At 34.8% G+C, this 27,452-nt stretch overlaps 1 protein-coding gene across 15 annotated transcripts in view; it reads right to left on the bottom strand.

Moving 5' to 3' along the window:
* The window catches only part of MYCBP2 (MYC binding protein 2), a 172,972-nt gene that overhangs the window by 38,580 nt on the left and 106,940 nt on the right, over positions 1 to 27,452 (bottom strand). For 7 of the 15 annotated variants that reach the window (XM_063149479.1, XM_063149485.1, XM_063149494.1 and 4 more), the window contains 11 exons: positions 27,071 to 27,283; positions 24,578 to 24,633; positions 24,047 to 24,162; positions 21,925 to 22,022; positions 17,720 to 17,836; positions 16,807 to 16,947; positions 10,744 to 10,818; positions 8,567 to 8,791; positions 7,536 to 7,668; positions 4,714 to 4,839; positions 1,157 to 1,318 (listed from right to left, as the gene is read on the bottom strand). In XM_063149479.1, coding sequence (XP_063005549.1) covers positions 1,157 to 1,318; positions 4,714 to 4,839; positions 7,536 to 7,668; positions 8,567 to 8,791; positions 10,744 to 10,818; positions 16,807 to 16,947; positions 17,720 to 17,836; positions 21,925 to 22,022; positions 24,047 to 24,162; positions 24,578 to 24,633; positions 27,071 to 27,283 — 1,462 coding nt within the window. The remainder of the gene's footprint in view (positions 1 to 1,156; positions 1,319 to 4,713; positions 4,840 to 7,535; positions 7,669 to 8,566; positions 8,792 to 10,743; positions 10,819 to 16,806; positions 16,948 to 17,719; positions 17,837 to 21,924; positions 22,023 to 24,046; positions 24,163 to 24,577; positions 24,634 to 27,070; positions 27,284 to 27,452) is intronic. The other 8 variants (XM_063149486.1, XM_063149482.1, XM_063149488.1 and 5 more) reach the window with 8 other exon arrangements.

Raw genomic sequence — 27,452 nt, forward strand, 5'->3', positions numbered from 1 at the left:
TACACTGTAAGTCTAAATGCTAAAGGACAAATCATCTGAAATTTGAAATAATACAATTAGGATTACTTTTGATGCAAAGCTGAGTAACTGATTTTACTTCTCTGAACAACAGAAAAGAACACCTAAAAGTGATAGGAAAGAATAAATATTTGACAAATTCTCAATAAGGGTGTGCTGATGCCACTGGCAGTCAGCTGTTTATCTGAGTAGAGTTTGGAATATTCTGCTTTCAGGATGTTGGTCTAAGTCCAGCAGAACTACAGAAGATCGCGATCAAAAGATTTCTGACAATCCTCGTAAAAGCAAATTAGAAATCTTAATCTAGCTCTCACATGAAGGACTTCACTGCAACTTCAATAAGCTGAGCTGGAGAGATGCAGGACTGCATATACACAGACACTGAACTGACTGACAGTGTCAACAAGAAAGAGTTGAGGCACCTCAGAGAGACAGCTTGTGGGAGACAGGGATAAAGGAGTATTCCTGTGTCCTGTGCTGTAACTGTTCTGCATGTAAAAGACAATTTAGCGCAGGATCAGCTATCCATCATGAATGCTGAGCTTTTAGTTTTCATTAATCAAAACAGTTTCCTGTCCTCCCATCAGTAATCAGGTTAGCTGGTATTCACCTCAATGAGCAAACTTTCTTTACCATGCCAATCCTGTGAACACCCAACACAAAATTAAAAAAACATTTCTTATGAATAGTGCCAAGTTATTCCCACTGTCCTGCTACATCCCTAAAGTTAGGAGCAATGACAAAAATAGAAATTTATGAAGTAAGAAAAGTTAATACCTATGAACTTACTGAAGTGCATTTTTGATGTTAAAGGAATTATCAACATTTTGTACTACATGAAATATTTACCTTATTTATAAACCAGAGTTGCATAAAATATTGGAAATGCACTTTCATGACTTGTCTATGGTGAAGAACACATACAAACCCAAAATACTGTCAATATAAAAATTAAAGTTGAACAAGTATACTTCTTTGGGAGCATTACTTCACATGCTTCTGAATCATGAAAAACTTAAAAAAAAACAAAACCAGAAAGGTGCACTGTGGGATGATTAGCAGCTGGTAAGCAACTGAGAACAGCAATGTGAAAGCTGCAGAAATGGACTGATGAGGCAGGTAAGGCTGACAAACTTACTCTGAAGCTGTGGCTGAGGCTGCTGGAAGGAAAGGGGCTGTCCGAACACAAATGGACTGTGGACAAGGGAAGAGGGAGCTTTTGCAGCTTGATCAAAGATGGAAGGAGCTGGGAGATTTGGCCGTGACTGAATGGAATTCAGTATGGCACTCAGTTGGTCACCTGTAGTGGGCAAAACAGTCAAAACTACAACCTGTTACCTGTCATTCTCCACAAAGGCAGAGTAAAATGGTACTCAAAGTTTCAATGATGATAATAGAGAAAGCTCATACAACTCATTTAGCCACATACAACTCTGGTTGTGGCTAAACATAGAAATCTCTGTCCATGCATGGCAATAAAATTACTATTTTTTAAGGCTCATGGATATTTTACTGCAATTATTTTAACCATTTCAAAATAGAGATATTTGCCTTGCTAAAAAATTAAGAGCAGCCAAAGAAAAAACAGAAATCCCTAGCACTTACAGTAATACACACATGCAACAGTACATGCAGAAAAAACATTAGAAAAACTGATGAAAAGGGAAAGCTAACATGTAATTAGGCTTTGGCAAATGTATTTCCGTGCCAGTGCTTTGGTAAATATTTGCTCATTTTTGCAAATATTTTTAAAACTATTCTGTTACGCTGTTTTTCAAGGTCAGATTGAAGGTAATTTAAAAAATCTGTAAGTACCATTTAAGAACTGGAACCGGTTTTCTGAAGAATTGCCTACATTTGCTGTGAGGCAAATGAAGGGATTCAATACACTAATTTATAAATTATAATTTATAATTAATAAACTCTTGATGTTAAAATCAAGAGTTTATTTTCTGAATGCCAATTTTCAAAGAACTCCACGTGAGCATTAGAAATACATGACGCCTCAGTAAGAAGGCCACACCATGTCGTAACTTGAAGTATACTTAGTAATATGAGGTAGGAGACACCTGAGATTCTCTCAAATTCTTGATTTGAACCATCACCAGACAAATAATAACAATGTCACTTTATTCTGCAAATTCCTATGACTGTGACAGCATTGTAGAAAACCTAGTAAAGAATTTTAGCAGCTGATACAGAATTTACAACGCTTTTTGATTATTATCAATTTTCTTTTTAAGGAATTAGGGAAAAACTAGCAGATGAATCAAATCCAGTATTACCCAAGAACTGAAAAGTTAAATTTGTTTTCTTGATATTTTGGGTTAAAAATTAAGATGACAAAATACCAGAAAACAGCTCGAATGCCCTTCTAAATAATCATCTAGAGGAATCAATCAAATTTATTTCACTATTTTGGAAGCAGCATACCTAAAACCTACTGGAACGTGTACTTCAGCATCAATCATTCCTACCTTAAAAACCTAGAAGTGATTGAACAACCTGGTCTAGGGGGGTTTGGACCTATGGTGATCTGTAAGATCTCTTGCAACCCCAGCCATTCTGTGATTTACATGTCTGACAAACTATTATTATTAAATGTAACATGCCTAATTTCTAAAATTAGAAATTATTTTAAAGGGAAGAATATCTGAGAAGTCGAAAGTTATCTGCCCACAATAATCAAAGATGGAGGTGGGTAGGGCCAATCATGAGGAATATTAAAAACTTGCCTGTAACACAGAAAGCTGGAAGAGAGAAGACATAGCTAAATCAAACAGATTCCTTGTGGGAATCAAGTCTTTCTTGCAGGCAATACTGTAAACCTAAAATTAATGGTTTTACAGTAGGAAACTCTTACCTACTGTAAAACTATGATGGGGATCTATACCTACACCTATTATGGGGATCTTTACATTTGATCAGTTATTTTGAAACACTCTTGGATGGGACTGAAATTTCATCAAAACCAGGGCATTTCTATAGAAGTACTTTTAACAAACAAGCCCCTCCAAAGAAGTGCTTCCTTGGGAATTTCCCCTAAGAGATTGTGCCTGTACCTTCCATTTTTTATCTTATTCAAAACTCAGAGCTTCTTAGACCTGAAAATACAGAAAGACTTCATACAAAGTAATGGTACTGATGAAGAATTCTATTTTTGGGAAAGTGAGACCATTAATCTTTCAATATAATTGCCAACAACTCTTGGGCAATTCAAAAGGAAATACAGTACACAGACTGAATGAAGCCACATAGCTGAGTTGTTCATTCACACTAAATATCACAGCTTGAGGGTATCTTGAGAAAATAATGCATACAAAATAGTAGGGAATTCAATGCCAGGAGTAGCTTCCAAATGTTTTGTAACTTTATCATCCCAAAGAAACACCTTTGAACTGCTTAAGAGGTAGTAAAGAGAATCACAATGTCTTTAGAAATCAGGATGCCTGTTAATATAGCATATTTATCACTAAGATTTTATCTTTGGACAACACAGAACAAAAAAATTGTTGCCTTAATAAATTTTTGCAGAAAAAAGAACAGATAATTCTTCTGCACTATTACACAATTGACACCGAGAGACAAGCTGTAATACTGCCTCACATCTTGAATAATTCCACTTTTGTCATTCCACCATTACTCTGAAATGAGTATGGATGAACTGGGAAAAGAAGGTTTAGAAGGCTCTAAAAAACAAAAGGAAAATGCTTCAACTTGTGCAGCCTTTGTCCAAAAAAGAGGGTTTCCTATAACAATGCATAGACAAGTATGAACCACTTTCTATACAGTAAACCACTGTGAAATGATATAGAACTATTTCATGTTGTGACATTAACAGAATAGACTATTTAGGAATAGTTATTTTTCTAATCTTCTCTCCTTTAAAGTAAGTTTTAAATTCTTTTATGTAGGATACCATGAAGAAATATCTGCTGGTGCTAAAAAACACATAGAACACCTTAGGCCCTTATTTGTAGTGGCATCGGCTAAAGCAATGTAAGAATAAAATTATAGAGCTCCATGTTTCAGGAATACTTCTCAAGAACCTCATGGGAAGTCCCTTCTGTATTATTAGATCTGCTAGAACTAACAAAGAAAGGAACAAAAAGCACGCAGATTGAGTTTATTCTGATGGCTTTTATATATGTATTTAGATCTTGCCAACAAAATAAACCACGATTAAAAGAAACAATTGTTTTATATCAGTAAAAGAAACTAGACTTCATTTAATTCCCAGCAGTTGTAACTAGTATCCAGACGACTGAAAGGCAACTTCAGTTTTATAACTTCTTTTTTTAATTTCACAACAAACTTTAAATGGCATGTTTTACCTTGTTAACTCACTAAAGGCATTTTAAAATTATGAAGAAAGATGACAAATGTTGCTTCATGGACTTTTAAAAAGATGCTTTCTAAATCAAATAGTTTTCTAATCTTGTTTTACATGTATTTTTCATTTCAGCATTTCAGTTTTGTGCCTACCAATGCAGAAATCCCAAACTAATTTCCAAATGTTCACTGAGTCATGTTATACACAATATTTAGACTGAGTGAAACTAAAGCAGAGAAAAAAGCAGTTTTAACACTTGGCAATTCATTATACTATTGCTTTGGAGAAGACCTGTGGTGCCTCGAAAAGCAGAAAATGAGTAATAAAATATAGCTATTAAAAATATGAGTGTAAAAACATACCTTTGTTATTTCCAAGGCCATAATCAAACCCTTGTCCATTACTACAGCTTGTCCCCTTACTGAAAGCTTGTATTGAAAAAGGACTTGGGGGAGGAGTCTGCACATTTTGATCTAGAAGGACTTGCTCTGTAAAAAAACCACATCACTTTGGGGTTAGACCTCTGAGTAATGGATTCCCACTAGAAAGATGAGTCACAAAGCAAAAGGTGATATTTATTTCCACCGATAGCACTCCTCCTCTTGACTAAATTCTCTTCAAAAAAACCCACACCTGTTCTTCAGAACTCACGCGCTAAAAATAGTAAGACAGAGGACTTTATACTAAGTAGACTGTTTTTGTTTGACTGAGTTGTTGGCAGCTATGCCATTATTTGATATATGTTTTTTTTCACTAACATCATTCAGCAGTGTTTATTCTTTGGACAGCAATTGTTAAAATCCCTTTGACAAAGCAAGGTAGACAAAGGATGGTTTTCAGAGTGACAAACTAGGGCCACTAAACATTTAATTGTGGCCACCCCTGATAGTTCATGGAACATGAGACATTTTTCCCTGACAAATTTATTTGTATCTGCAAATGAGTACTATAATTTTACTTTCTGTATGATACTAAAGCAACCTCCAACCCAAACCAACCTGGAGTATTTCATAATATTCAAAACTAGAGTAGAATTAAAATAAATGAGACAGAATCCACTTGACTATTTAGATTCACAGAGAAATTACTGACTTAACGTGGTCAAAAATACCATTCCAACTGACAATATATATGAAAACTTTCAGAAGAAATATCCCAAATTCAGGTTTTTAAAAGCTTGAGCTGGCACCTTGAATTTTTTTTTTCTTGTCAGTGTACTAAAATTAACATGGATAAAATAAAAAAAAATCACAACTCTTTTTAAAGTACTTTTTAAAAAATTGCATTTCAAGACAAAACTGCATTTCAGAGTTCAAACTCTACATAACTTATTCAAGTTAAAACAAGTTATGAGGGAGAAAGTTATAAAGTTGGAAATGTAGTCAGTCATAAATAAAGGATCAAGAATTTTCTCTATCAGAAGCTACCCTAGATCTTGCTGTAGTACTGTAACTGTCTACAGACCTAGCTATTCAGAGTTCTACCTTGTCTGTGACAGAAACCCTACTCATTATTTTATTTATTTAATTTAATTATAATTTTTTTAAATAATGAGAACGTGAATGTAATGTGAAAGGTGGTGCTATTCATGGATAAAAAAATGGACATTTGCAAATCTAGCTAGAGCACCTATAGATCCTTATTATTTCCCTCTAGCAAAAGCATTGAAGCTGATCATAAATTTTGAAATAATTTCATTGCAAATAAAAACAATCAGTTTAAAATAACCTTCAGATATGGCTTAAGTGCACAAAATTTTACGTGGCACCAGGTTGGACTAGGAATCTAGAACAGGTTGAAAAATCTCAGTAATTGCACTGGTAACTGCTTAAACTCCTTTAGCCAGATGGCCCAGAGACATCTGCCTTCACCCTACCTGTAAAAAGAGACTCATCTAGAAAAGATTAACAACTGTTACATTGAGGCATGGGATTGATATCAGAAAGTTTCTAAGATGGTATTTCCATGAGCTGTATTGCAGAAATCCCACTACAGAGTTTTGTCCACAAAACCTGGAGATTGCATTTCTGTTTTTCTGTGAGAGCAATGCTATATTCCAAGATGTCCTTCAGTAACAGTGCCTAAGCATCAAGAATCTGAAGACAAACCTTCAAACAAGGGTCTTGTTTAAAGTCTTCCTGATTTGTGAATTCTTTCTTAGAGCACACATATACTTGAGAAATTTAAGACAATATGAAATGATAGGTCAAATACTAAAGATGAAAAACTACCTAAAAATGCAATACTGTCAAGTTACTTATATGTATTTCTCAAAATAAGCATTCTGGAATGGAAATTTTTGCACGCTGCTTAATGTATTGATTTCAGATAAAGTATTTTCTACTGGAAAAGCAAACAATCCTGTATAAAAATAGAAAATAACGAATTTATCAACCCTATTATTGAATACCTGTGCTTTCAACAATAACGTACTGTTCCAATTCACAATTATTTCATTTATGGAATCTACTTGGGCTCTTTGAGCACCTCAGAACTTGACATTATCGGACACAACTAAAATTAGAAAAGCTATGACTTCTGAAGGAGTGTTTGAAGCATTCCATAAACATTTATATATTTAATGAAAAACTCTTGACTATTCCCCTTCTTTGCAGAAGGTTTTACACCTGATAGTCAAGCTGCAACAGTCTAGAGAAACACTTACGTATTAGCAAGGAATTGCTTTGTTCTGATACAGTAATGTGATGATAATTGTTAGAGAATCTATGTGTGAAATGAATTTCAGCAGCAAATGTGAAAACCAGAAAAATGACAAAGAGTCTGTTAAAATGAACTAATAAGAGGCTGACAATAAGTGTGACCTAAAAACACAAGCAGAGTATAACTGCTGAGGTCAAAGCTTTTCATAAAGATACTTTTTGGAAAACAGATGCATAAAAATTAACCCCAGAGCTAAAAGAAAAAAGATGGTTAAAATTATCACCCATAACCATAACTGGGGTACAGAAGAAATAATACAGAAATATTTTGACTGTTTTTTAAAAAAAATCATTTTAAGAATGTTTATAAACAACTTTTAAGCCCGACTGTGCAACATAATTCAAATGAAAATACATAAGCTAATGTCATACCTGCTCAAAACTCAGATACTTCTTTATTTCTCCTGTTTAGATTGCTTATTTTCTTTAAAAAGTAAATGAAAAAAAATAAAACAACCACTTGCCATCTTCATGTCGAAGGTATTGGTTTCCACCTCTGTCTCTAGCTAATGACCATGCCTCGCCTTCATCACTTTCACAGAACTCTACCATGCTGTTCTTATCCATTTGCACCCATGTACCTTCTGAATTAGTCACCTGATGCAGACACATAAAGAAGCACAATTTATTGACTTCTCAAATAATTCAGTAGCACGATTCAGCAACTACTTATAGTATCTGGAAAACACATTAAATTTCAATCTTTCTATTAGAAAGTAAATGTTAAAAAAAAAGTTTCTTAAATTAAGGCCACAGGCTGAGGCAGACTGAAGTACAAACCTATTTATGGCATATTTACATTTAGGAGTAATTTCAAAAATTTTAGACCTATTTATATTCAGAAGAAGCAAAACACCAACACCACAACTTCAGAAAATCCACATAAGCCTAAATAAAAACTGGAGGGAAATAGTCACCAAGATATACCTTCTAATCGATGGTGGCAACAGGAGAATTATAATACCAAGATGTACATGAAAGGTTTTTATGATTATTAATTTTGTTCCTGATATTATATTTAGGAAATAGCATGACACACTTCATCCTTAAGCCCTACTTAACCATAAAACACCACAACTGGAAAACCCAGAACAATAACAATAGTTCAGCAACTAAACAAATTGATACAATCAGTAAAGAGAAACAGGAATTTGTTAAATGGTTAGGTCCTAGGAAAACATTTTATGAAACAGAATTCTTTCAAATAGGACAAAAAAGTAGATCAAGAAACACAATTTTGTAAGGAATACCATAACAGAAATACATAAGCAAGCACAGGTAACTGCAGTGCAATTTTAACATTATTCCAATCAATGCAAAAAGGCAAGAGACACGACTGCATTAGTACTGCTAACGTAAACCAAGGTCAAAGGCCAGTAATTAGCATGAGGAGGGGAAAAGCAAACCTGGACAGAGGCAGATTCTTTTGCTGCGGTTACTACTGTTATATACTGGTATCTATGAAGACATGAACTGAAGCTACAAGGATCCATACCTCGCCCACTGCCTTGACTTTGTTTCCCAGAACTAACATTCCAATTGGGATACCTCTAAGGTTAGGGCAGCTTCTGATGTTGTGACCTGATGGGCCAGTCTTCACTACCTTGTACACTCCAGGTCCACCTCGAAGGAATGGCATGTCTTGCTCTTGCATCACTGCTTCCTGTGGGCAGTGTGAATTTAGGTCTTTGAAAAAATCATCAGCATTAGACCTAGATTCCTGAGAAATTAAAAAAAAAGGCAAAACAGAACAGAATAAAACCTATTAATACCACCTTTAAACTACTGAGATAAGAAACACTTACTTCAAGACTACAAAAGGTAAATTTCAGAGCTAAAGGAGATCCTAGTTACATTGCTAATTTTAGTGTGCAGTGCTGAACAACTAACCACTACTGAATTGCATATCAATTAAATTACTCCTGACATTACTCTTCAAGCAAAAGTGGTATAAATGTAACCATTTATATAAAAATAATAGCTCATATCTAACATCAAATACAAATTATTTAATCTAATTGCTTTCACTAAACCTTTATCCTCGCTGACATTTCTCAGGATACATATACATTCCTCCTGCTCTATCTGTGAAATTTTGTTAAAGTCTGGGACTATGGAAAGGGAATTCAATATTATTTTGTACTATTTGCTGATAAAATATATATCCAAACCTGAAGTAGGAAAACACTGAATTTCTTACCAAAAAAAGTGGTAGTTACTAAAAGAAGAGAAAAATTAGCATAGATTTTTCAGTCAGCAACAGCTTAACTGAAAGGCTTTGTACAAAAAACCATGAGGGATAGAAGTAACAAATGTGCAATTATTTCAGAAGAATGCAAGTGAGAAGCAGGAGCAAGTTCCACTATACTGAAAGTCAAAGGTACTTCTAAAGGAACATTAAGGAAAGTTACCAACTACATAATGTCCTGCTGGATGAAGCCAGGGGTTTCCTCATTCAGTTTACTGTGTTCAGCAACAGGAGAAGCTTTTTAGAAGCAGCATAAAATCTTTACTAGTGGTCTGTCCCTTATATACCAACAGCATTTAAAACCTTTTTATTATGGACGTTACAGGGTATACCCTATTTTCTTTACTGTCTATTTATCAATCTGATTTATCAAAATTTAATTTCTTCTGAATATGCTGATACTTTCTGCCTTGACAATCTCCCACAAAAACACCTTCCAGGAGTTCACTTACTGCTGTGAGAAAGAATAGTTTCTTGGTCACATTTAAACCAAACTTCTGGGTACATTATTTACTTTTAAATGAATGCAAATTTCCTCTGATCTCTTTAATTATCATGTTTTCAGCTTTTTTTTGGTATGGAAGTCTGTGCATGTGTCCAGACCAATACAGGAGTTTTTTTCAAGAAGCCTTTACACAAAAATGATTCTATTATGTAAATATGTAACTTACAAAGCAAGTTAATGCAAGCTGAGTTAAACTGGTTTAAGAGAAAAAAAAAGACAATTTAAACATAGTTTAGATCTTGACACAATAAAGTCTGCTATTCTGGGTAAAAACCAGTGGACAAACAAGTTTTAAAATCTCTAAACAAATGTACTTCACATTATTGTCTTCATTACAAATTTCATACAAAAAAAATCCATCTCAAAACATTACAGAACTGATATACAAGCAAACACTTCAACAGTCACTTTAAACAGCTTAACTGTACATAACATATAATGTTCCTAGAATTAAATAATTTTTAAAAACCCATTAAGAATGATCTGAGTATTTATTAAACATCTGCATGGTGGCTTCACTGATATAAATATCATCTTATTGGATGGCACAACTTTATGTGGAGCCTCCAATAACAGAAAAATATTTACCAGTCAATTCTGCTCTAAGAGAGATTGAAAGGCTTTGTTATGTTACTAGGCCACCTCTCTGAATTTCTAATTTGGTTTGTTAAAAAAGGAGAGCATTATTTATTAATTATTAAAAATTCAATAATCTGCCCTAGTACTTTTTTCTCATTTTAGAAGAAAGAGACATAGATACAGCACTGAATGCAAATCTGCTATTTCCTATAAAAGTAAGTCACAGACTCCAAAGTAAAAAGTAAAACAGACTTCAAAGAATATTGAGCATAAAGTTGAGTCATAAGGTGCATTCTGAAAACATGAGATACAGTGTGACTGTTCCTGTAATTTAACTCACCTTAGGGGGTAAAGCTTTGGAAGTCCATGAAAAAAAGTCCAAATCCCTTACTCCTTGGCTAGCATTAAAGACATTCTGAGCAACAAAGTTTGAAAAAAAGAGACATATATCAACAAAGAAATGGGAACAAAGAAATATTGGAGGAAGAAGCTCAAGGTAGTATAACGCAAAGTTTCTCCTCAAGTAAATTTACTGGTAAAATGTTTTGAAAAAGGGGGAAGTTTTGTTTTCCTAATCAAGTCACCTGAGTCCATTGCTCACCATGGCAAATAATCCATTACACAGAAACAGTTTAGTATGTCAAAAGCTCAAAATGGATGTAGTGTGTCATGCCATTTACTGAAATTAAGAGCCAGACATCTCTTACAAAGCTTGAGACTTCAGACACAGAAAAATCTCATATTTCTGTTACCAAGAAACAGTAGCTGGTCCCATAACAAATCAGTTTTCTAGTGAGATGGTCTCCTGTTCTAAAAGATGATTTCAACCAGTGCAGGACAAGTGCACACAGAATTTTAGTCACCCAGTCAGAACCAAAGAGATAGAGAAGGGCTAAGCTCTCTGTTGCTGAAAGGAGTTTACTTGCACAGAATGATTTCACCAGTTTGCACATCAAAATTGTACTTTTAACTGGAGCCAAAAACTTCAGTGCTATATGGAGAACAATTGCTAAATTCCATTAGTTTTGTGAAACATACAATGTATTAACAAGTTTGTTATGAATAATTGTAACCCAAATATAGCTGCCAGAGAGACATCACTAATTTTTTAACCAATTGCACACACTATCGAAATAAGCACTGCTGCTCCTGCTTGATTTTTCCTCCCAAAAAACAGTGAGGACAGCATTTTTTATCACTGGAAAACATGAAAAAGAAGCCATCTTTTTTCCACAAGCTAGTTTCTATTAATTTCAAAGAAATTCTCTGTCAAATGAAATAACAGTATATATATAGCAGAACTAATAATTGTATTTATGATGGAATCCCTTTGACAAAGCACCCATTTCATCTATATGAACTGAAGTATTAAAATCTAATTTCTTATCCCATCCTGATATAGGAACCAAATGAAATCCCTGCTCAGCAGCTGCATTAAAATTCAACAGTAGCTAAGGCAGTAAGCCCTTTCAGGCAGAAACAAGCACAAAACACCCTTGGTATGCTTCATCTGTGTTCCTTGAAAAAGCACTAACATGTTAAAAGTAAGCAAATCTACATTTTTACACATGATAGATGCACATAATCTACTATATACTGCTTGTAAACATTAAGTTGCAATAGTACAAATGATCTGCCATTTTGACAAAGAGGGAAAATTGTCACAACACCAGCATTTCTTTAGAATTGAGTACCTTTACCCACAACTGAAGGAGGTAGCCATGCACTAGTGATATATGCTCTGGGGCACTGGGGAAGGGTCTCAGATAGGAAGATTAGCAAAGTACAGGTTTATCAACTCAGCATAAAACTATGGCAACTATGAACAGCCTACATGTGCCTCATGAGTGTACTTCAGAGGCATCCAACCTACTTAAACAGTCTGATTCTATTACTCTGCAGCATATTGCCTTTTTTCTGATGGACTTCCACTGAGAAACATGGACTATCCATACCTGAAATATTTAGGTATCATTTCAAAGATCTATTTTTCTACATAGAGCTCTATGTGTAAAATACACAAGGGAAACCAACAGCAGTGAAGTGGGACCATGCTGGCTTAGAAACACCAAGAACATCAAACTAGAAGCTCTCTTTCGCTCTGGGAACTTGAGAACTTCCTGCCTATTATAACACTGCACACCAGTTTAGATGAATAGATCAGGCAGCTATTTGGGAACTAGGTTTTCATTCTGAGAAAATACTAAATACAAGCTTTGAATTTAGCCCTTATGCTATCATTTGTAGATTTAGTTGATGCTTTCTTTCAAGAGTTTACCTTCGGAGATCTAAAACTAATTTTAGAAATTCATAGTTTTCCCAATAAATTCAAAGTTTCAGAGATTAAAAAAAAATAATTAATTTTTTTTTGCCACAAAAAATCATTGGTCCATTAAGAAGCATTTAAAACCTCAGTTATTATTTTTCAAAACGAAGACTTATCTTAAGCAGCCATCTTGACATTTTATCCAAAACAGTCTTACTCTTCAATTGCTTTCCATCATGCTTAAAACAATGGCAGAAATTTTTGTCAATGTCCTTCAGTGTTTCCACAGAACATTCAGCTTTCTGAGGTTCTGTGATCAAGCACTGGAGCCTACATACTAATATTAATTCTTTCTTCCATTGCAATAATGGTTTGAAAAAACAAGTTTAGCAATCCTTATTTGCCTTTGGTGCCTGGGGAATGTAATATTGTAGCTGGACATCAAGGTACAATATTCCTTCTTATAAAGTTTTAAATTTAAAATGAAGTAGTGAGAACTTCGAATGTGATGTTTTAAAAGACAAGTTCCAGAGTTTGACCAAGATCAATTTCTATTTCTTCCTAGAGTGCACTCTTTTGTATCATATGTTCTTTTCTCCTAAGCACTATGTGTAAGCAAGAATAAGTAACTGTCTGGATAAGGAATTTTATAAGCATTTTTTCAAAAACAGATACCTGAATATCGTAAGACTGAAGGAAAAGTATGTACCAGAGATAGAATCAGCTTATTCAAAATTGCAATCTATTAAATTCACAATCTCATAATTATCTACAATCAATTGGATGCACAATTTTAGATCAGGGGCTGTAAAGCAGTTCCTTGTGAAAGGACAAGAGCAACAGAAGAAGAGCTGAAGACTTTCTAAGGAGGTAAATGAGCACAGCTCAAATAAATGAAACACTGGCAATACCATCAATCTCCCCTTTCCTATGATAATTTATCTTCAACTATAATAGCTCTAATAAAAATACAGAAAGTGCATTTATGAGATCCACAATATTCAGTATTTGCTTTATCATAAAATACCTAGTTAATGCTAATATACATACATAAAATGAAGATACAAAATATACATCAAGATGAAAAGAGGTCCCAATTAACACTGCCAAGAACCTCTACTGTTTTTAATCTGCTCACTGTTCCATAATACAGTGAAGAAACAGAATAACTAAAACTTTTTAAAAAGTTTTTACATATTTTCCAAAATGCACTGAGAAATTTTATTTACTTAAGGGATTGATTATAAAACGCCTGTATATTTAAACATGAGAAAGCAATGTAATTGGAGATGACAAGTCTGCCCACTCAGAGTTGAATAGAAAATGGAATCTAGTTGAAGAAATGTGACATCTATTTATACAGGGAATACATGGCCTAGCTCAGGCGTTTGATCTTCCCTTTGCATTTTCAGTCACACAAGAGACTTGCTCCAGTCTTCCTTTTAAGCCAAAACTGGTTGAACGGCTTGGCTTCAAAAAATCTCACACAATCAAAATTTATTCTACTGCATTCTGCTCATCAAGTCATTCAGCTACACAAATCAACAGGATTGAGCAGATATGAATTATACCACAGTTTAATCTAACAAAACTTTAGCATTTATTACTTAATTCAGTATCTTTTTTGACATAAATCATTCATCTCTAGAGGACTGCAAAAATCAAATTTGACAACTTGCTAACAGTCAGTTTTTTGGACAATTCTGAGGAAAAAAAAGAGTATAATTTGAAATATTTTCAACCTAGTAATCACCATAAAAAAGATTTTAGGCTTCCTACCAAGAAAGCAGTATCTGTGCAAAGGAAGGATCTAGTAAGAAAGCAGTATATGCTAGACTAGCATGCTGTAAAGACTTAAGGCATTCAAAAGTCAGCCTCTGAACCTTACGTTTCGTCACCTTTAAAACATAGAATGTTAGAAAACTATTTTCTTCCTTTTTCCTCTTATTATAATATATATATATCTCAAACCAACAAATCTTACTGCTTATATACCGTCATAATGAAATAAAATAGTTTCAGGATATGCCAAGTCCTCCTGAAAATCTGAAAATTAGAGCCACGCAAGGAAACTCTTCTGACAGTAGCTCAGAACACATTTCTTGCACATGCCTGCACTGCTGAAAGAGTTGCTCTCATAACCCTTTTGCTATGTTGGCTGCCACTTACAGAGCAGAAGCTAAGAAAGCACATGACGTTTAACTTGTGTCAGTCAAGACGTGTGACTGGCTACCTAAAAGAAAATTTGGCATATCTGAAGCTCATAACAGTCTAAATGGCAACAAAACTAATTCATAAGAGTGTTCAACAACCCCCAAAACCAAGAGAGAATCTTTCATCTGAACTTCAGATGCAGAAAACTAAATGTTTAAAAATTGAATGCTGTTTTTCACATTTGATTGTACCTGATCTCCTTATTCATATGAAATTTGTATTCTCAAGATTATGCTGTCAAGACTGAATGCTCAGTTATTCATGACAGACACTTCTTTTCAGGCTTCTCTCAAGGAGCACAGCATATGCTCTTCCCTAGAACCACATGTATACCAGAGCTGTATGAAATATGCCAAGCAGTAAGTTCTTGCTAATCACAGACAATTGCTGAGCTCAAAAATATTCCCTTCAACAAGTAAAAAGGTACTGAAGATAGCTAAACTAAAAAAAAACAAAAAACCACTAACCACAACTAATAAAAATCTACCAGACTATAATACCCATCTAGATAAACAATATTTGCTGAAGTTAGTTACTTAGTCAAGATAAATTCACTTTTACCATGGGTGAACTGGTAAAATACAACTACTGCACAGAACTATTAATATTTCATGGAAGTACAATACAGCAATTTTCTAATGGCAACCAATTTCTAAGGCAAAAAATACAGGCAAAATTTTAAACAAAGCCTAATTTTTTCCATGTTTTCATATATTCTACAACAGACTAGAAAAACACTGTGATGACAGGCATATTTGAGTGACTGATTTCTGAGTACAGAAATAATTTGCTTCTGAAATCCAAAATTAAAATAACTTCCCAAACAAGGATTCTATTAAAAGAAATCTACAAATAGAAATATATCAACAAATAATTTGCAGACAAGAAGACCTATTCACATCACATAACAGTGTTTGGCACAACAGCCACAGGGCATTATCAATTTCCAGTTTTAGCTACTAGCAAATAGCCCAATTTCACTGGAACTGGGACTATCTCAGTTCTTCTACAACCAAAAAACATGAACAGCATAATATTACTGGTTGCAGTGTTTAATTTAATGAAATATTTCTCAACTATCTTCAATTGCAGCAGCAGCTTACTCAGACAAGATGACAAATGAAATCTAAATAGCAGTATCAATTACATCTGATTCTCACATTCTGCCCATAAGCAAACAAGGTACTGCCCACTCAGGTGAATGCATGAAAACAGATGAGCCAGAAAGGCCGGCTCTTTCATGAATCCTTTGAGAAACACTGGTTTAGCTAATAAAGCTTTTCCTTTTTTGTCTTTCACATTTTTCAAAAAACTGTAATTGGTTTCCAGAAAAGGTCTAGCCTTTAACTAGTGATGACAATCACCATTAAAGTTATTCACTTCCTGTTAACTCTTATTATAAATTCAATGTTTGTCTGGAAGCTCTAGGGTTCTTTGATTAGCTAATGAAGTGGTAACTTAAGGATTCAGGTATAAAACTCACAAAAAACATCCACAAAACCCAGAGTCTAAAGAACTTTTTTGGTTGGTTGGTTCTTGTAAAAGGCAACAATTACATTGATTCACTGCAGGCTGCAAGCCTCTTCTGAAATCATAGCACCAGTGGACACTTCACAGACAATGCTATCTAGCATAAGAAACACCTGGTGCAGACCACAATCCAAAACTACTCTGCTTTAATTACAGCAGTCCCTGCACTTCTGTTTCTCTTCTAGGAGAAGAGGCTTCAGTATAAAAAGCCTCATACCTTTCTACACTCCACCCTCATTACACAGCAGCCCTCCAAAATGCACACATATAAGGTTGTATTTGATAATTAAAATATCGTTTACCTCAGGACTTTTTGCAGCCTTAATTAAAGAAAGTCTTGTAATGAGGATAGAGTGTATTTTTGGATATTTTTCAAAGGCACCTTTTACTTACGTCAACAGGTACCAGAAGGCTCTTGCCAAGATGTTGGTTAAAAGACAGACACCAGGCTTCAGTGTAACCATTCATGTTTGGAACATACTTCTTTATTGTTTCATCATTCAGCCTCAGCCAAACACCATCATCATTGTGGATCTATGGGAAACAAGCAACAAGAACGAGCCATGCCCTCCTGTAACTGTTCTGGAGCTAGCAAGGATTAACAGACTTCAGGCAGACAAGAGCGGCAAAGAAGCAACAATCCTTACAATGCTGATACAACAAAAGCAGAGGTAAAGAGGAATATTGACAAAATCAGAACTCCAAAGCAATGGGGAAGCATATCTTTTTATAAGTCAAGGCATGAAAACAAATTTAAATCAGATCATGCAGTAAACAAGAATTGCTTTGAAATAAAAGAGGAAAGAAAGCCAAGCCTTAATAAGCTTTATAAATTCCCCACTTCCCATTTTTCCATTGCTGGCATGACTTTGTAAATCACAAAAATATTCCTTGCATATGAAGTTATATTGTAAGAAAAATACATGCATAGTAGTCTAACACACTGGTAGTGATCTTTCAGATCTCTAAGTAACAGATGTAAAGAAAAGGACATCTGCATCTGAATTTTTGTGTAGAGTTGAAATAGTAAGTAGTGAAAAGCTAAATCTTAAGAGGTATTATTGTAAGATGAACTCCAGGAATGTTCTTTCCTTATATCAGTATCAAATGTTTGTTACACAGGTTTGAAGTAAGTAAATTAAAGGAAATGACAGCTTGAAAAACTAAATTAGTAAATTTAGATTTTTGCAATTTATGGTCTTGGGTTGCATATGTCAGCATCTAAACATGGAAAAAACCCCATTATTTTGCATGAATTACCTTTACATGTCAGCCCAATTTTCAATAGAAATGTCTTATGGATTACCTCATCAATGAAAGTGATGGATCCATTGACTTTCACTATGCCTATCTGCTCACTCTGAAGGGAAGGGTGGCTACGGATACGAAGCCCTGCACTGTCCTTGGCCACAAATTTGCGAACCTAAGAGAAGCAAAGAAAGACAGTAAGGAAGAAAAAAAATTGGAACAGAGCTCTCAGAGTAAAAAGCAATAGGTTTTAACAGGTTCTGAAATGCCAGTAACAAGACAGCAGTCTTAAGAGTTACAGTTTGTTGCTAGTTTCCCATGGCTGCTGTGTATAACTTCATTTTTCTACTATAAATAAGAAAGTTATAATGTTCCAAAACACCATAATGTAAGCATGCATTAACTTGGAAATATTTCTGTTATACCCTACAATAATCAGTACAACCTTCTGATTTTTTTAACAAACACACATATTTCATTCACTGCTGAAAATTTCACCAGATTTGCATTTTCAAATTTATTATTTCTTTTAACTCATCACCCTTGGATTACCATTTCTCAGTTGTGCTACTGCAGTATTTGTTTAGTCAGCTTTTTTTAACCAAAATTTGGTTATTTTCCTTAGCTAAAGAGTTCAACTAGCCATTTTAAAATAAAATAATCTTTCTACTTCTTTATCTTTTAAACAGCTATTTCAATAGTTTCTTCCTTGTTTTTCCACAGCAAGGTTAGAGCAGAGGCTTCTTGCTATTAGCTGGACTTTCTACAGCACCACAAAATCTTCCACTTGTTATTCACTATCATGTTTTTACCATTCAAACATTATCAGGCACCTATTCCATAGAGAACAAATGTAAGGCATCCTACTGGTTTCTTAAAACCAGAGATGCATATATTCTATCCATATGGTATAAAACCATTCTCTTGGAAGGTTATTTTCAAACTCCACAGATAAAAGTGATAAAAGTATCAATAGAAATATGGATTTTATCTATAACAACATAAAGGACAGAATGATGTGTAAGGAACAAACTTAGGGATACACAACAAAAGGTAAGAGCTAAGTGTATGAACCTTTTTTCCCCTAAAGAAATTATTTAAGAAATTATATTTATTCTGAGGATAATTTAAAAAACAAAATACAAAACCAACAAAACTCCAAAACCAGAAGCATGTAAAGGATTTCATACGTAAATTACTCCAAAATGTGCAAGGTTTTGCTTATTAACAGTCCTCTTACTTGTAATACTTAGATTCTCTCAACAGACAAAGCTAGGACTTTCAAGGTCCTTGGAAAAGTAAAAACAGAATCACTGCTGACAGCATTCTAATACAGACAAACCAAAATCTTGCAAATTAGGGGTCCTTGCATCATGTTACTTCAGAAAATCGTTATGACAGTTTGCTAGAACTTGGATTAAAAACTTTAATTTAGAGGAAAAACCCACATTCTAGATTTTGAGGAGGCACAGGCCTGGAAAGAGCCTTCTTCCCTTTTGCAACAGCTAACCTAATTAGTTAATACAAAACTTCAACCTATAACTAGAAATTACTTAAGGATCAGACCCACTGATAGACAATACAATAAAAAAATCTGATCAGGAGTTCTCTTATGCTCATTTCTGACCATGATGAAAAACTGTATCATCTGATACAGTGCCTCTCTGCTAGGAACATTTCTGTATAGCACAGTGGATTTGTAGCTCCATAACACCTCCACCGGCAGCTCTTCCATGGAGCATACACCTGGATTCCAACTGAGGAACTGACTAAGGCAGAAAGGCTTAGCAATTGGGACGTACATCATCCCTACAGCAGTTTTCAAGACCTGTATTGCTGTGCTATTTTATCTGGCAAATCTGCAAAGAGGTACACGTCACACAACACACATGTCACACAATAAAGGGGTGTTGTCCAGGATAAAGCGACCTTAACAAGGGGGTTGGTCTATGAAGGGGTGAGAAAAACCACTCCCAGGCCAGAGCTTTTGGGTTTGGTGGTTGGTTTTGGGTTTTGCAATCAATGCTAGCTACTTGTTGTGTCAGGATGGTAGAAACCATCAAAACGTGTTAGTGACCGATCACCCTGGTACCAGTCTTGCACCTTCAAATTCAGCTAAATTAGGACCATTTCCTTCTAGTTGGTTCCAACTACCCTGAATTACATTACATAGCTTGAAAAACAATGTTTTCCTCAATAGGATGTGGAATCAAGTTTCCTGCAAGTTAGTCTGCAAAGCTTAAATTAACTAACAGGAGGCAGCAGTTTTTATGGGCCATATATCCCAGGCTGAATACAGATCACTATCACAGTCTCCTTCAGATTTTTCATCTAACTTCAACTAACAGAGAATGAAGAATACACATATCAAATCATAACACAGTACCCATTTTCAGCTTGCAATTTACATGAGGTTTGGCTACAAATCTGGAATGTTCCAGTGCCTCAATGAAAATATTTTGATGTTTCTACCTGAGAACAGGTCACCACTAAGAATGCACTGTTAGTATCCTTTGGTTACAACTATCTGAAATTTCAGGCTGACAAAGATGATGAAACACCATTTAGAGCTCAACTATGCCCTTTTTGTCAACAAAACATGATTTGGTACACTGGACTGTCTCTGACTGATACATGTCTCATCTGCATTCTTGGCTTCAGAAACATAAAGCACAGTACAATTACTACCTTGCAGTATTACTTACAATATTGCTGTTGATACACAAAGAATGATTCTGATTTGTTAAGTAATTTATTATGACATGGAAGAAAGAAGACTGATTAAATGATTTACCATGAAAGGTCTAGTTTAACTTTTTAGCTGGCTCTACAGACACTATGTACAGGACAAAGATGGCTCCTTTTTCTAAGAGACAAACTTGGAAGAAGAAACGAGACACGCACACAGAACACCACAAGGAGAGGATTAAACACTACATAACATCTCAGAACTCCAGAGGACTGACTTCTGTCAAGTACTTTGACTGTTCCTTGACAACACAGAGTTATCATGTATGAACAAGTCACCCCAATTTCCACTGTAATACTTAAAAAGAAAAACAGAATTCAGCAATTCATCTCATATCAAACCAGATCCTCTCAACTTGGGGACAGCAAAACAACACATATGATGATCAACTTGGGTGGAGGTATAATGAAGTTGCTTGAGATACAAATCTCTCTTAGTAGGAATTGGGAGCTCTAATTAAAATAAAGAACTAACCAGGCAATCCTCCTTCCAAGAGAAGGGAGAAAGCCTAAAAGAAACTTTTTGGGGAAAAAACAAAAAAAAAGAGAGCCAGTGAGGGGTAAATGCTGCATTGAAACTAGAAGTACATTTATTATTTTTAATTTGAGGCATGGCTCCAGGGAAAAAAATCTTGTTAGTAGTAGAAGCAGATGCTGGATGCATTTTAGAGACTGGGGAACCATACAACAAAGTTACTGTTTCTGGATTAACCTGAAGTCTAGGAAAACAAAAATTAGGATGCACTGCATAGGTAAGAAATTGTCAGAAACCTGATCCTTTTTTTGTAACCGTATATTTCTTAACCACCTTCCCAATTTCAGGACAGGAAAGACAACCTTGTGGTATTCCACAACTTTAATGCAGGTTTACTCCAAAAAAAAAAAAAACAACCAGCATCTCATTTGTGCAAGGTATCTCCCTCATCTAAGCATTTTCCTTATACCACTGCCACCCATTTCAGCTTACTTGCTTCACTGTCTACTTTAGTCCTTCAGGGTGGAATGATAAGGTGAAACAAGGATACCAAAAGCTACAGAAAGGATACCTTTAAAAAACATAATCATGCCATTCTCTAAGGAAGAAAAATATACTAAAGAAACTGGCTATGGATTATATACTGCTTGAAGATGTTCATGACAAAACAAACAAAATCTTTGTAAAATTTCATGCACAATTAATTTTGCAGTACAATATAAAAGACATATAACTAATAACAGTGCAAAATTTTGTCTGTGGCTTTAATAATAGTTGTGATATGTTTGTGTGACAAGCCAAGGCAAAGGCAGTTTCTGTAGAGCTTCTATCAGTTTTATGAATTCATGTACTAAAAGAAAACAGAATGGATTTCTTTCATTTATCCAGTGTATTAATTTCATTCCATTCAGCACGTTAAACTGATCTGCAAATATCCTTAAGTCTGCAGGACTATTATATGATAAAGTAAACATTAAACAACAAAAAAGTCCCACCCAAACATAACTATCTGTTTTGGGGGTTTTTTTAGTTCTCCAAACCTTGTTTGGCTGAGGCTCTGCTTTTGGTTTAATAAGTTGGGTTCCAGGAGGTATCATTCCTTTTGGAGGATCTTTTACTTTCACTTCTAGTCCAGCATCTATAAGCAAACAAAGACTACATTTAAAAAAATATAAGGAGATATATCACTTAAATAGTAACTACAGTTTATCTGTGCTACAATTTAGAGTATACAAAATAGACACTTATCTGTCTGCCAAAATCAACACCTGCTGTTGCTTCATGGTGCAAGGTAATAATTTTTGAACATTTCTATTTTCATATGTGGAAATTTACAGAGATGTGGTTTCATGCTGCTGTTAGATATCAGTCACAGTGTAGGTACAAAGCACTACCATGTAATTTTGTATCTTAATTGTGTCTGTAGGGTTATGTTTCAAGGTATGGTCAACACAGAGTCTAATATTTGAGAGGTGCAGGTGAAAGCTTCTGGAGAGGCAGTAGCTTATGCAACGCTGTACTGCTACAGAAGCTAATTGCTACGTGTGAGACAGATGTAAGAGCCTGAAAAGCCACATTATACAACCAGACAAGGCCTATAGTGAAAAAATTGGCATATTTAATTACCAATGCTGTTAAAAATACGAAGACACTGAAAAGTGACATTCTTGTTCGTAAAGAAAAATACATGTAGTAAATACATGTGAAGAAAGACACAAAAAATTATCTAATAGATGAACATGACCCTGAGTAACAACTTTCAAAGAAATTGCCTCAGCAATCACTGTTAAAAACGAAGAACAACATCTTGAAAAGAATAATCCTGATATAGCAATGGAACTGTTGGTTTCACTAACATCCTTTTAAACAAGCACAACAGTAACAGAAGCAATCTATAAGCATCAAGAACATGACAGGTTTGAAACAAAGAGAAACTGTTACCAGTACTTAAGCAGTCAAAAATGGACAGAAGTATGGGCCAAGCATATGTACATCAAACCTTCAGGAGGCACAGTCTAATGACTGAGTCAGAAAGTTCCACTGCAGAAAAATGGCACAGCTAAGTGTTAAGAGTACACTCCTATCTGTTTAATAATGAAAGTTGAGTTATATTTATCATTTCTAGAAGTTTACACAATGCTTGAAGATGGTAGAAGTTGTGTGAAAGTATAAGAGCAGTTGACTGAAACTACAGTGTAAAGTTTGCTCCAGAAATGACACACTGGAAAAAATACAACTGAGTGCATCACAGGCTCCAATGAAGGCAAATGTTCCTCTGTTTGAGGAATAGAGGATAATTAATAATAATACTTTATACATCTTATTTTCTGTAGTTAAAACATAAAACCAAATATCTCATTCCATTTCTATGTGAGTGATGTGTACTTGCATTTATGAGTATCACTATGTGTTTACCAAAGGTGCTGGTCAGTATTGGCAAAGAGGAACTGCTGGTGCTCGTGAACTCACCCAAACCCTCTTATCACATGTGGGTCCAGCTACAACACTTTGAGTGTTTCTACTTCCATCTTCACCATATCACCAGTAAGGCTGACATGAGAGCATTCATGACAGAGTATTTTGGAAGGGCACTCTTTCCACCACATGCTAGAGTATTGATATCATAGTGCAGTCCCCAACACTGGCAAGATAACGAAAAGATTTCCAGCAAGGAATGAACCAAAATAATTTAAAAATTAGTATAAATAATTAAGAGTTTAGGCAGAGTCTCAGTTAAGACCACATCTGCTCAATTTTCCAGAACAAATGACAGTAAGTATTTCAGCACTGTCAGGAGCAATTTCACCTTCCTTAGGTTCTTCAGTGTTGGGCTGGGTTTTTTCCCCTTTAACTCAACTTCTCTGTCACTCTCAGCTGAAACAAGACACTCCTCTTTCAACTCTGAGAGTTGAGAATAAGAGTGTCTGTTTATCTGGTAATCTAACCTCATTATAATACATGATTTGCAACATGCATTCCTATTTCAGTGGGGTTTCTTCTTCTGACAAAGTGATTGAACTAGAAGGCTTCTGAATGAAAACTTGGCTACTAAGTTTTGCTATGAACTGTAATATTAAATCTTAGGAGCATTAAAACAAATGTGTTAGTACACAAAGTGGAAATAATATAAATTTATGCTTAAATATAGTAAATATTAAGTACCTATTTCAATGCCATCTATAGTAACATGAATGGTATAGAGACCAACAGCTCCAGGAGTCCAGTTTGCACAGTATGTACCATCATTATTCACTCTGATCAACATGTTTTCACTGGGTCTAGGCATAAACAAAACAATTAAAATCAATCAATCAAATATAATGATTAGTATAATGTTTATTTTGGAAACTACTCTTTTTTTTCTAGCATCTAAATACAATTTTCCCCTTTCCAATGTATTAACCTCCTATTATTTACTATGAAAATGTAATCTTCTATGCCACATTTATTTATAGCAAATGATAATAACACATTCAAAGAGTAGCTAATACAAATAAGGAAACAACATTAGAATAATTAAGAAAAAATATTTTAAATATAATTGCTACATATAAGAAAACATAATACTTGACTTCTGTGTTTCTACCTTCAGACACAATTATCTGTCAGTCATACCTGGAAGTCTGGGTGTAAGCAGAAGTGTCATGATATGTTAATTTAAGCTCCCTTCCAAAAGAAATTTTTAATGTTTACCTCTTTGGTGTTGGTGAAGCGAAACGCAGTTCTTCAAAGGAATAATTTTCATATGCCTATACACAGATTAAATTCAAAACCAAAACAAACAGTTACACCACTATCTTGAATAAAAGAAAGCAGAGCATTTTCTTAAAGAACACATCAATCTAGCTTTACACACCCCAGAAGCATTAATCAGGGAATCAGAAACAAATTTCAAAACACAGAAATATATGTGCACACAGGAAGAGGTATATTCACTGTCTCATTAAACAGCCATTATTTAGATAAGAAAGATTGCTACTGCTAACAAAAACCTTGTTAAATCTTTCAATCTCTTCTAATCTGACTTGTATAAAACCCTTTTGAATCCAGGCAGTGCACTGAAGTCCATGTGAATATAAGAAAGCAAATAAATTGCATGTAAAACCTGCAAACCAGCCCAGGCACTTTTTCAATGAAATTTCATATCCTTTTTCTTTCAACTCCAAGTGAAGACAGAATTCCCTGAAACTTGAGGTGATACTTCCATTGATTTCCACTACAAAAAAGACCTGGTTCACTTCCATAGCATCTTGTAAAATCACTGCTCTGAAAAGCCCCCTAAGAAAACAGAGCTAGTCCTAGGAGTGTACAAAGTCCCTCAGCAAGAATCTCTCTGGGCTGCAATAGTTGCTGGGTTACCAGATTCCCATGTTAAATCAGAAATACATAAATAATTTAAATAAGTAAATAAAGGTAGGATAAGTACCTTTGAACATATATGTATATATGCCATTCTGGGTCCCTGCATGAGGATATAGTTTTGGGTATCAGTCCCCCAAGCATGTCATAATTGATTATATTTTTTTTCGAAGTGAGATTTTATAATAATATTTAGATGTTTGTATCAAGTACTGATAGAAGGTGCAGGCTGATGTAAAATGAAAATATCAGGGGACATCAGCGTTTTACGCTGAAATTAGTGTGCTTAATAATGCAAGCAGGGAAATAGAACAGAGTATTTACAATGCCTTGAATTCTTAAAAGTTTTGGATAGAAAGGACTTAGCTTGAAAGGAACCTTGGGAAGATTCTCTGGAAAAGCACTAAACACAGAAATCAAGCAGGTTTCAACAAGAGAGGCACTTTTAAATTTAACCTTGGTGTCTTTTTACTTTTATCTTTATGAAGGTTTAGACTGTTATTACCTTCTGAGAGGATTTTAAATTAATCCATCCATTTTCATTTTCCCTTAGCCTTATTTCAGCTAAAGAATGACTACACATTAACTAGCTGATATTAAGCACTCCTCACTCCATCAAATCTACAGAAGAGTTTTTGAACACCCTACACTTGCACCACAGTAATTTATCCCAAGGCACCTCATACATTACAAGATATACAACTCCAAGAGTTTTGTGAGCAGATTTGACACCTATCACTGGAAAAGAAGCAGCAGACACCTATGGACAGAGGCTATCAGAAATATCATCTAAACCTTAACTTGGGATAAATAAATTATTTCTGCCTCCATTCAAGTCACTTTTAAAAGATGCACCAAACCAAGAAGTGATGTTTGCACTAGCCCAAATAAAAATGCTAAAATCACACCTTGATATGCACATGATCTAGCAAGTTCTTAAACCATTTGTTGTACACTGCATTAATTTAATAGTTCTTTCACTGATCTACTAAGACACTATTCAGTACCCAGCTGCACTATTTACACACAGGTACTGCAGCACTATCCTTTGCCTCTAAAAGGTGCTAGTTTGCTGGTTCTGCCCCCACAACAAATCCATTCTGATTATGCTAAGTATTATCCTCCTCTACCCTCCTGGCTAATCCTGTCTCATTAAGCTGTGCAACTGTTAGCTGTACACAACATGTCACATCTCTTAACCGGGTCAGTATGGTACACATATGTACATTTACTGCATGTGCTACAATGTACTCAATCAAATCAACACTAGCTGCTCAGTTTTCACTTCTTTAGAAAATGTCCCTGGCTAAGTGTCTGAGCTGATCCATTTAACAGTGGCTCATTTCATCAGATGCTGCTTAATACATATGCATTGATAGAGAAATCATTTGCATGCCTTTTTTACTACACTGAGCTCTTATTTTTTCCTGTTTTTCTATTTTACCTGCTTTAGTTTAAAGTAAGCATTCACTGCAACATTCCAACTCCATATACATAAAAATACTGATTTAACTTTCCCTTCACCATTTTCATATGTTTTTATTTCTCCTGCATGACTCCAATTAATTTGTTAATCTATTTAATTAAAATCAAAGACAACTTTCCTTTTTATGCTAATCCAATCTAACTGCTTTAGAGTTTAACTAATTGGCCCTTTTGATGTATTTAGTTTATTGCTGAACTAATATTAATCAAAGTAATTTCCACTGAATATATTTTCAGATTGGGATCAAAAGTAAGCATACATTTTTCCTTCTCTACTGAATACCTTTACACACTTTGAATGCTGAATTTTATAGTTACATTGCCAAAATTGCAGTAACTTACCTTCATCATTGTAATAGCAATATACCGAGCTTCTTTTACTATCATTGGCTCATAGGAGGAATCCAGCTTTGGTGAAGGAAGCCCTCCAAAGGTCATATCACTGCTAGGGGAAACAGCTGTTGCAGGACTGCCTGGTATCCGCTGCACTTTTTTAACCTGTTCTTGTTGCAAAGATGTTTTTTTCTGAGAAACAGGAATAGCTTTGACTTCCACCTGTAAGAAGATGTGGAAGAGGGAATATGATAATAGTGAGAAAACACACACACATTCTTTTCAATTTGATGCGGTGCAGTGACAAAGCACTTAGAGCCCTCCCTGTAAATCCAGCTGTGTCAAAACCCAATGTATATCTACACTTAACCTGCAAAGTCAAGCACAGCAT

This window comes from Melospiza melodia, chromosome 2 (genome assembly GCF_035770615.1).
Source record: "Melospiza melodia melodia isolate bMelMel2 chromosome 2, bMelMel2.pri, whole genome shotgun sequence".
In the NCBI taxonomy this organism is placed as follows: domain Eukaryota; kingdom Metazoa; phylum Chordata; class Aves; order Passeriformes; family Passerellidae; genus Melospiza; species Melospiza melodia.